Source organism: Dermacentor albipictus, chromosome 2, assembly GCF_038994185.2.
Source record: "Dermacentor albipictus isolate Rhodes 1998 colony chromosome 2, USDA_Dalb.pri_finalv2, whole genome shotgun sequence".
Lineage (NCBI taxonomy): Eukaryota > Metazoa > Arthropoda > Arachnida > Ixodida > Ixodidae > Dermacentor > Dermacentor albipictus.
Genome location: NC_091822.1, coordinates 119,156,790 through 119,167,412, shown reverse-complemented (window position 1 = coordinate 119,167,412; position 10,623 = coordinate 119,156,790). Strand labels below are relative to the sequence as shown.

Below are 10,623 nucleotides of genomic sequence, written 5' to 3'. Positions count from 1 at the left end.
GTGCCTCGTGAGCCCGCGCGACCTTGCCGCCCCCTGTCAAGAGCCGCGGTAAACGCGCTGTTGCTGCCATTGCGCCAGCTGCTTCGGCGTAGCAGACGACAGTTCATTGTCCGCGCGTTTGACGCACTAACAAAAAAGGCGCAACGTATCGTTGCTCAATATCACTCGCTAACACGCACTGATTGGTCAGAGTGCTCTTGATTAGGCCGAGCAGTAACGCACTCATCGTCGATCTTAAAAATTACAGCTAATAAAGTTGCACCACGATCCCCCTGAACCAGGCGCTCCAAACAGAACCCGACATTTCCACCTTCATTACTTGATTATCACTATTTCTTACGTCAGTAGCTTGCGTTCGCTGCCGTTTAAAGGAAGGAAAATTTTGCTTACAGTAAATGCTCCCCTCCTTCTCCTTTCCCCCCTCCCCGTTGTGCCACTGCTGGGTTTACTGAAGCGAAGATTGAGAAGTCACCAAGCACGAATTAGACCTCATGAAATGATCTAACATCTCTATAAAAGGGTATCACGTGCACGCAATATCAACAAAAACAATGTGAACCCTGAGCACTTTCAGGCAATACGTACACTTGCATTTCAAGTCCATGTGTCGACTCTTGCTTTGTCGTTCCTGCGATGACAGCATTCTCTCTGCGTTTGTTGACTCCTCGGAGAGGCGCCTCCCGCCGCACATCGCAGTGTCGTAGAAAATAGAGTAGAGAGGATGCGAGTTGATCCGACTCATTCTCTCAGGCACAAAATTTGCAGGATACCCTCAGCCTGCCTCAAAACTGCAAGAACTGCGCTTCACGTCGTAGACCGCGTGCAGTAATCACGCTAATTCATTGTCGTCTGCTTTCCGAGAAACAAAACAAAAACACCCCGAATATTGATGCGACGCTAGCGTCATCTGTTGCATATAGGTAAAATCAATCTTTAACTTTAATGTTTTGGAATAAAAGCAAGCATAATGGCATTTGGAAACTGGTACTTCAATAAAATACACTTTAGCTAATACTTTTTTGTACATAGTGGCATAGCAGCGTAAGGTTTTACGCAGTTTTACGAGCCCTTTTTCTCTCTTCACTGCTGTTTCCTCTCTCTACGCTACTGTCGCTCTGCTCACTCCGCCAGTCTGATTTCTCTCTCACTCGGCTGGTATGGCCGTGCGTGACGGTCTAGTCGTGTTGCGTTTGGGGCTCCTTGCTCTTAGTAGTTGTGTTTAGCTTCGTGCCGTCGTCGCGTTTAATTAATCGAATCGTGAGCCAGAAGAAAATTGTGCGACGCCATGGAGCGCGCGTCGGAGACGCTCAGCGTCGACGACGTTTACAGCCTTGCCGAAGAGATCGGGAAAGAATTCGAAATCCTCATTGACAACTACGGCGTCGAGCCCGTGAACAAGCTGGTCACTAAAGTGATTCGCGTGTTGGAGTACCTCGAAGCGTACGCCACCAAGAATGACATCGCCCGCAACGAGATCGCCGAGCTCAGGGCCCAGATCTACCAGCTCGAGCATGACAAGTACGAGAAGGCGGAGTCGAGAAGCAAGCTCGAAAAGGTCAGTGCTTGTTTCCGCCCGTGGCGGCCAGTACTTTCCCGTTGGCGCTTGCGAGGGAATGCGTCACGCGTCTGGCGACTGGGAAGTGGCACCTGATCGACAAGGCTTCGTTCGGTTTTTCGCAGCCGCGTTGTCTTGACAAAGCGCATATTCGTGTTGTTGCTGTCCCAGCCAACCCATACGCGAGAGTGTTATGCCATTCGTGTGAGCGCCAAGGCCGCCGCGCACGCATAATGTGTTCGCTGTATGACTCACTGTAGGGGAAGCGCGGCATAGTTTTCGTGTCTTTAATCACTCCGGCCGTCGAGGAAGTGATGGACCATTTTGTCGCCGAGGGGCTTTCGCTTTCAATTTCGAATGTTCGTTATACGCGTTGGCTCACTGACCAGTCGTAGGACTGCGTGGAAAACTGGCGGAATATTTTTTCCCGAGCCCATGGACAAATCGTCTCTTCGGTTTTCCCGCAGTGAGGGCGAGGCTAGTAGTTGGTCCCGTGAATAGGCCGGCAAAGTGATATCGATATTGTTCAACGCTTATCGGCGCCTTTCTCCTCTGTGTGACCTGTCTTCATGCAATGTGTGGGCTTATCTCCGGCCGCTTTCCACGATCACAGTTGGATGATTGCGCGTAGCACCCGCGGTGCGGTGTCGTCACAGCTGACATTGTGTGTTTCTTTTCTTTTTCTCCCTTGCTATCCTCAGCCAAGCACGTGCCACTTTATGGGGTCTCCGCTGTCCTCCTTAGAAACTTCCCCGTAGGAGGCCGAGAGCTGGAGGCTTCGATGTGCGGTTAGAAACTATACTTCGGCCAGTGCTACTGATTTTGTCCTTATTCATTCAGCTGGCCGGGGGTAGGGTAGCGCGAAATAACGCAGCAGACACAAACGCAAAACAGACCAGCACGAGCACTTATGTTTGTGTTGCAGAATTTTCAAACACCCCTACCTAGTTAGAAGTCCAGGCTTAACTGGCCCAACTGTCACACTTGTTACCTGGATCTGAATTTAGAAACACTATTGCTGCTCTCATCGCTAAATTCACATTCACATGTGGGCGCACGCACACACTTTTAAACATGTCCGTCACTTGAACAGCATCGGCAAACCTCACTGGAATTACAAAACTCGTTTAATTCTGCTAATAACTTTTGGCGCACTTCATTGTGCAATAGGTAGCAGGGCTATTTAATTAAATTAAATAGCCCGGCTATTAAATTTTAATTTCAGTGAGGAAAACAACTGCTTGTGTGGTGATTCTCATTTACTTGAAACAATGGCACTTCCCTCACTGGCACAGTGTAAGCGCAAAGGAACCATGCATAACATTTTCCTGCATGCTAACCAGAACTATTTAACAGGCTCTGTTCTGATTGTTTCTTTTTTGTCTTGCCTGGTTTTACAGGAGATGGAGCAGTATGAAGACATCTGGCGGCAAGAAATGAAAGATCTGGGTGTCCTTGTGGCGCGGCTACAGGAGGAAAACTCCAAACTGAGCAGTTCCCTCAAAGAGAGAGAAAGTCACCCATCCTTGCAGTGCGAACCACACAGTGAGTTATTTCATTTTTTACAAAGGGGCTCGACCAATGCTGTGCAAGCTCTGCTTCCCTGCAACACATTAAAAGCATTGTGTGTCACACTGCAACGCTTTCACCTGCCTTGCTCCATCATTTGGATTTTCACAATTTCGCGAACTTATCCACATTAGTAAATAAATAGCGGCACAGGGCAGGGAGGCATGACTTTCACTCTGCAGCATTGAGTGACCAATGGTCTGGGTGAAGACTAAATAATGTTCATACTGGCATGAGTGACTCATCCTGACAAATTAGAAGAAAGGGGGTTAACAGAGGGGCCCGATTTTAAATAATCATATCATAAGAAACCAGATGCCAAGGAAAACATTGGGAAAATTACTTGTACTTGCTAATTGAATTTAAAAAATGACAAATAACGTTGCACGTGTAATGCGAAGACGTGGGACCTTTTCCCACCTGCGGCAAGTTGTTTTTTCATCCATTTCCATTTATTTATCATTTCTTTAATTCAATTAGTAAGTACAAGTAATTTCCCCTGTGTTTTCCTTGGTGTCAGCGTTTGCTGGCTTCTTATGATATCCTAATAAATTAAGTGGCTTGTCATTCAGATCGCTGTATGCAAAAAATTAGGGGGACATTCAAACACTACTTGTTTGAGATAGCAAAGTTTAGGCTGATTGTGGTTTTGTGACAGTCAGTTTGAGGTTGAGAATTCCCAAGGTGTTTGTGACAGATTTAATATAGAGCAACTTGATTACATCTTCCAGATCTGTTGCTGGCCCACAGTTTTTGAAACACTGTGTTGAAACACTGAAAACAAAAAACAAGAAATTAATCGTGTAATTCGTAAAATAGTCAAGAGCGTTAGATAGCGCAGGTACAAAGGAAAAATACCAAGCTCTGGGTATACTACCAGTGAAAGAACTATTTAATTATGTAGTTTTGAAGAATCACTACTTCAGCAAAGAATTCAGGGTTGCCGTAAAAAAGAATGTGACATTGCGACAAACTGAGAGGTACGTGAAACCATGTGTCTACACTCACTATGGAAAAAGAACCTGGAACTACTATGTCCCTGCAGTATTTAATGAATTGAGTGATGAATTATGTACAATAAACATGAAACGAAAAATGAATAAAGCTATCAGAAAATGGTGTGCAAGCTCAATAAACACTTCGTAGGTAAAGCCAGTTGGCTCATATGGAATTGTTTACCGGCTTTGTTTTCAACTTCTGTTTATGTTCTTGCTTCAATACCTGTGTATAATTTTGAATTCAGCAGTTTGAAGAATTGAGTTGTAGTCCTGTAAGTGACTGATGTATTTTTGTATCGCTTTGATGTTTTGACTTTGTTGTTTTTCTTGACAACATTGTGTAATGCTTGCTATTTTTTTTTTTCATGCACTGGACGGTGTTCACTGTATATATGCGAAAGAATGCATTAATTGTGGTAATATGAATTTAATATGTTGTTTCACCAACTGCCTGGTCATTTTACGAGCACTGCGTGCTTAGATTGACCAGCAAATTCACCCTGTACAAAGAACTTTGGATAAATAAATGAATGAATGAATTAATTAATGAACGTTCAGTGCATGTCAGCTTCAATAATTTGTCAATTTATGTCCTGGACCTGCTCCAAAGCCTTTAGGGGATGTTGTGGTGGAAGAATCGTTAATAACTTCAGCCACTTGCGTTAATGCTCGGCACATGGTCCTTTTTTAGGTTTCACAGTAACCTTTAATGTTCACCATGTCCACCACCACAATTGTCCACCATGTGTATATTGTGCCACAACTGTAATACCAACCTCTAGTGTATTCCATTTTGTTACATTCAAGTCTTTATTTATAATTACGAATGGTGGTGGCATCACATGTGAAAAATTCTCGTAGACGCCTTGGAAAGGCCTGAGGGCATGCATGCGGGGCAGCAGCTACGTATTCAAACATCAATTACACGACTAAACACTTATTATCTGGGTAAAGCAATATTGAGCTTGACAACTTACATTAGTATTAATTACGTGAAGGTACTTCAAACAAGACAAAATTGTAATAACAAGACAGCAAGTACCCCTAGAAAGCTGAGCTTTCGTCGCAACATGTTATAAAATAGACATGCTATGCATTGTACACAGCAAATAGAAACTTTAGTAATGGACACTGCAGGGAGTGCGAGACATTTGGGCAAGGAAAGAAGGGAAATGGATAAAGAGGAAAAGATAACATTAATTAAGGAACCCTGTGTTCACCTTATTTATGTAAGCTGTCCATTTTGTTGGCATTCCATTTCTTACTGTATGGCAGCCACTCGCATTGAAAACCACAAATAATGCTGGTCTAGAGCTACAGAACTGCACACGAGTGCACCGCTGCTAATGTGGCTTCATAAACTCGCATGTGGCAATGGCTAGCAGTGTTGTAGATGCATGTTTCCTTTATCTTGAGCAGCTCATATGTTTGCTAAATTTGTTTTATTTGTCCTATTAATTTGATTATTTACAAAATGAAGTGTGCTACGCAGCCTGTGATTAATTTCCACTGGCATCAGTTGTGCACAATGTTTATCATCTTCTTCCTCACAATGTTTCATCGTGACAGAAGGTAAGGCATGCAGATGCGGACCTAAGAGATGAATCCCTACTAACTGTCTCAACTTTGTGTGGTGCTTGCAATGTTTGTCCAGTTTGAGGTGACAGGGCAAGACGAAAAGAAAAAAGACTGGGGGTTCTTGTGTGTCAAAGTATAAATGTTGGTCAATTGAATTCCTAAAATCAGTCTGGTATCTCCTTATGCTACCGAAATTATGACCTGTGCTGGAAGCACTTAACTGAAAGATACCGTTATCGAATGAGCACTCAAGTTTTTTAATCTTTGCTGTGCTTGTTCCTTCTTTCATTTAGTTGTAGTTATTCTCCGCAGACATGCAGGAAATGCTTCCAGGCCTTTTTGTTTGGACCTTTTAATTAATCCTGCTACATTGCATCCTTTAATCCCCTGCGTGCATATTGTGTAAATTGTTGTGCAAGTCTTGAAAGTATTCCATGGTACCTCTCCCTGCATATTGTGATTGCGAACGTTACCTCACGATTCACCCAATCGAGGCTCATCAGTAGAGTGATTCCCTCTCGAATTGTATCTCTGTTTACTTGCTAGGTTTGCAAATGATGCAGAGAATATTGATGCTCTTAATGCCTTATACATGTTTATATTTAAAGAGCACCATAACTTGCCTGTCTGCTTCTGCTCTTTACTTTCACATGACAGTATTGTGTGAATTCTAAGACAAACTTCCTTCCCTTCTGTGACACCATAATCAGTCACCACTGCCCTTTTGCTATTATAGCTTTTATGTCTTCCCATTACTTTTCCAAACTACCATAGTTATCTTCCTTGTACTTCAGCTTGTCCACAACCTTAACTGTTCCTTGCACTCAGTCATTCTGAGGTCTTTCTCTCGTTGCCATTACAAGCGTCGATCTAGACAGACATACTATATGAGACTTAGTTATTGTCTGTTCTGCAGGGATGTTTTGTATTGCTCTGCTCCTGCTATAAAGTTATTTGCAGCAGCTGATAAAATGCTGTTTGATAAGGAGCAGATTGCTACCATAGGGCTGTTCCTAGTTTCACTCGTTTCAAGTGCTCTGCTAGAGGCACTGTTGCCAGCGTGGATGCTCCTTTACACCCATGATTTTTCCTACCCTTATGATAATCTCTATGCTGTAGTGTTCTATGTCAGTGAGATGTGGAGATGAAGATAAAAGGAAGGATACTTTCTCCTAGATAGTGAGCCATCTACTTGTACAGCTGTGAGATGGAGCTTTTATGGTTTTATTACCCTGGAGCCTTGAAAGCATATGTCCCTGTCTTGAAACTGGTGTCACACGAGGCTTCTATTCCTGTATCGTAACTCCATTCCTATTTACGCTTTTCTTGAATGCTTTGTGCCTTGTTTGTTACTGCCATGTTAATGTCTCATGTCTGCAGGCATTCTGTTTTTATGAGCTGTTTGTTCTTGATTGTCTAATTATGTACTCTTCATTATTGGAATTAATGAATGAGAAACTTGCCTTCAAAGTAGTTAATTTTGTGCTGCTGGTGGTTGTGTATTGTGTGATAACGGTCTGCATTTGTAGCTGCTGAATAACCTGTACCTCTGTGGAGTTCATTCACTTGTGACTGCTATGTAATCTCTGCATTCTTTCATGGGCCAATATCTATTCCTTTTGACAAAGCGGAGCAGTTCCTGATAATCGAGCTCCAGGCTGATATTTGATACTGCCACTCTACTGGATTAGCTCGCCTTATGGGCAAATATCTTGCTGCTGCTGCTGAGATCAGTCTTACTTCCAGCTCTTGTGTCTTCCATTGACGCGTGTGATAAAAGTATTGGTAAACTGCTAAACCAATTGTTACATTAGTGACAGTGTTTGCTATATACTGGAACTGCTAGGCAGCCTGAACAGTTTGTGTGTGCTGTGTTTGCAAGTGCAAATAAATCTTGGTAGAATTTACTTAAAAGTGCTTTTATATACACACTGTGTGCTGGAAAAAAAAGGGGGGGTGGGGCTTTCAAGCACCTTTGCCTGCCCGTTCCTGGGCTTCCATCCTTAGCTTTGTTTCATTGTTTATGTTGCATCAGGAAACCTTTCATTTCACCTCTGAAGATCTTCCAGAGGTTTCTTTAACGGTTGTGTTGCAGCTAAATGAGCAAAGATATAATGTTTGAAAATATAAGTGGAAGAGCAAGACATTTTCGTGATGATGGAACCGCAGTGCACTTTGCACAGCACTTTAGAACTTTTGTTCTGGCTCTGTCAGTTATCACACCATGTATCCAGATTTTAGAGCCACTGCAGGTCTGGTATGCATGATGCAAAGCTAAAATGAAAGCTCCCATTCAATGGCATGTTATAATTTTTATTAAAAAGCTGTTTGTTAGGTTCCTAATGACTGGGCAATCGGCTCGGATTTGACAAATGTCGCTGCAATAACCACACAAGTGAAAGTGTGTTATCAGCAACTCCGAGGCGCACACCTTGTCTGTCGGGAAACTGCTCTTAAACTTTTGCAATGACGAGACTTCCGTTGTGCATAGCTTATCAAAAGAAGCATGCACCTTCATTAATAACTCCTGTGTACTTTGTGCAGGTGTGACGCTAGGGGAAGACATTGTCGTCCTTGAACGGCTCCGGGATGCCTTCGACAAGCAGGGAGCCCAACTGAGACATCATGAAAAGGACATGGCCAAGAAAGCTGCCGACATAGAATCTGTAAGTGTGCACCGATTACCACATCATTTTCTTAGCTCAAATCCTGTTATCTATGCCTTGTGTATCACTGCTCCTGTCATTGCTGCTGCATTTGCAGAATCTAGCAACAACACAATTTCACATGTATTGATTTGGAAGAGCACGATTGAGTGCAAGAATGTGTAAAAAAAAACCCTGGAGTTTTGTTCAAAATGCAAGCCCAGACAAATTCGTGAATTGGCATGATAAAATGGCTGAGTTCTTTAAACGTTTAGCTCTATTAGTTTTAGTTATTTAGCTCTATTAAGCTGGAGTCAATAAAGCTGTGAGTGAGTTTGCAAATGCCTCGATAGTTCCCAGTCTGGCATTAATGTTATAAATTGGGCTGCAAATTCAGAATGTGTTAAGTATATGTGCTGGACTGGCTGTTCATTTGTGATGAAGGGGCAAATGAAGATTGGTAGCCTTTGTATAGTGAATTTCGCAGGTTCAAAGCTAACAGGGCAATTTTGGAAATTGAGATTGAACAGTTCTTTTTTCATTCAGGTTAATGGTGAATGTTGATGTGTGCTCCCACGCACTGTGAGAAATTTTCTTAGCCAATCTTTGATGATCTTTTGAGTAAAGGTATGCGAATATTTGAAACTTTTTAATAACAAACCCTCTCTGTAAGGACCCTCACAAGAGGGTTGACAGTATTGTTAAATAAATAAATAGGCAGTGACTACAGTGACGGGGCCCGGCACTTTAACATCTGTACTACAGTGACGGGGCCCGGTACTTTAACATATGCGTGCACTACAGTGACGGGGCCCGGCACTTTAACATCTGTACTACAGTGACGGGGCCCGGCATTTTAACATATACACTACAATGACGGGGCCCGTCTCCTTAACCACAGACGGGACCGGCACTTTACGTCAACACTGTAGCGACGTCAATGTCCGCACAAGCTTCTTTCAAACATTCTATGCAAACAACTTCGAGCACTTCACGGCAGGCAGTGAACTTTATGAAGGTCTTGAGGAGCGACTCCGAAACCCCCTTATGAGGGAGGGGGCCGCCGCGAGCCGTTCCGACGTTGGGAAGGGCAGGCCGTGCCTGACCGCCTCCTCCCACTCTTCTTCTGTGGTGAGATGACCTTGGTCCCGTAACGAGGGACACCGCCAGAGCATGTGTTCTAAAGTGCAGAATGGATCTCCGCAATCCGGATACCTGCGCCGCACGGACGCGGCGTTAGGTTGCCCCTGTGATCCACCACGGCCGCCGCGAGCCGGTCGGACTAACCATATTGGGCGACGTCGACGAACGCGACCGATCGTGGATCGTCGGCGACGGATCCGAGAAGTACGGCCGCTCGGGCCCGGCGTGTGCCTACATTGCGTTGCGGGTGCACGTTGCGCGGGAACGGCGAGACCGTGACGGCCTCCCGCGACCACGCGTCGAGCACGCACCGCCTTTCCCTGACGGGTTAAAGTCCAGCGCCTCCAGGATCCGCCTCCCCGCAGGCGAAGAAGCGAGCCTGGCAACCTGGACTAACTTCTGTGACCCAACTTCATCGAAAGTGTTGTGGACCCCCAGCTGCATGAGCTTCTCGGTGCTGGCGCCTATGGGGATGCCAAGCACTTCACGGACCGCGGTATTTTATTCCAGTACTGTCCACAACACCACGTGAATTTCACAATGTCAGCAACTTCCGTGCAGTAATCGAATACATTGATTGCACACATACGGATCGAACGACCGCAATGGGTACTTGTCCACGAATGTACAATCTTTTGCGTATGCACTGTAACACGTATGATGATTATAATAAAGAAAGAAAGTTCACTGTAATGGAAGGCGAACGGTAAAAACACATTTAAAAAGGCACGGCCCATGTTCCTGCTTGTGTAGCACCAGACAATGAATATTCTACTGAATTAAGAAAAAGAAGCAGCGGGTAATTGCTCGCTTAGAAGACCGATAAACATGCAGTTCGATGAAATTTGAGAAATAATGATATTGAAGCTTCCAAGACTTTAGAAGAAAAGAAAAAGAAAATTAAGACTGAATCATCGCGACGGAACATCACAAGTCGCCGTAGGCGTCGAAGACCCTAGCTATAACGAAATTATTTTTGAACAGCTCCGACAGTGTCCATGCAACAGTGGTAGCTTGCGTACTGTCAAGTGCTCATATGCTGCGGCATAAAGCTCACGGCACGGTGCGAAAACGTGCTCGGCGCGAAAGCGAAGCATTGCGCGAGGACATGCATGCAGACGCGAAGTCGGTCACC

At 44.3% G+C, this 10,623-nt stretch overlaps 1 protein-coding gene across 6 annotated transcripts in view; it reads left to right on the top strand.

Annotated features, from left to right (window-relative positions):
- The first annotated feature begins 1,122 nt into the window (after positions 1-1,122).
- The window catches only part of LOC135918914 (RILP-like protein homolog), a 33,732-nt gene continuing 24,231 nt past the window's right edge, over positions 1,123-10,623 (top strand). For 4 of the 6 annotated variants that reach the window (XR_010569826.2, XR_010569825.2, XM_065452616.2 and 1 more), the window contains exons 1-3: positions 1,123-1,555; positions 2,956-3,100; positions 8,245-8,366. Coding sequence is in view for 4 of the 6 variants with exons in the window: in XM_065452616.2 (XP_065308688.2) it covers positions 1,286-1,555; positions 2,956-3,100; positions 8,245-8,366 (537 nt within the window). In the remaining 2 variants the exon portion in view is untranslated. The remainder of the gene's footprint in view (positions 1,556-2,955; positions 3,101-8,244; positions 8,367-10,623) is intronic. The other 2 variants (XM_065452614.2, XM_065452613.2) reach the window with 1 other exon arrangement.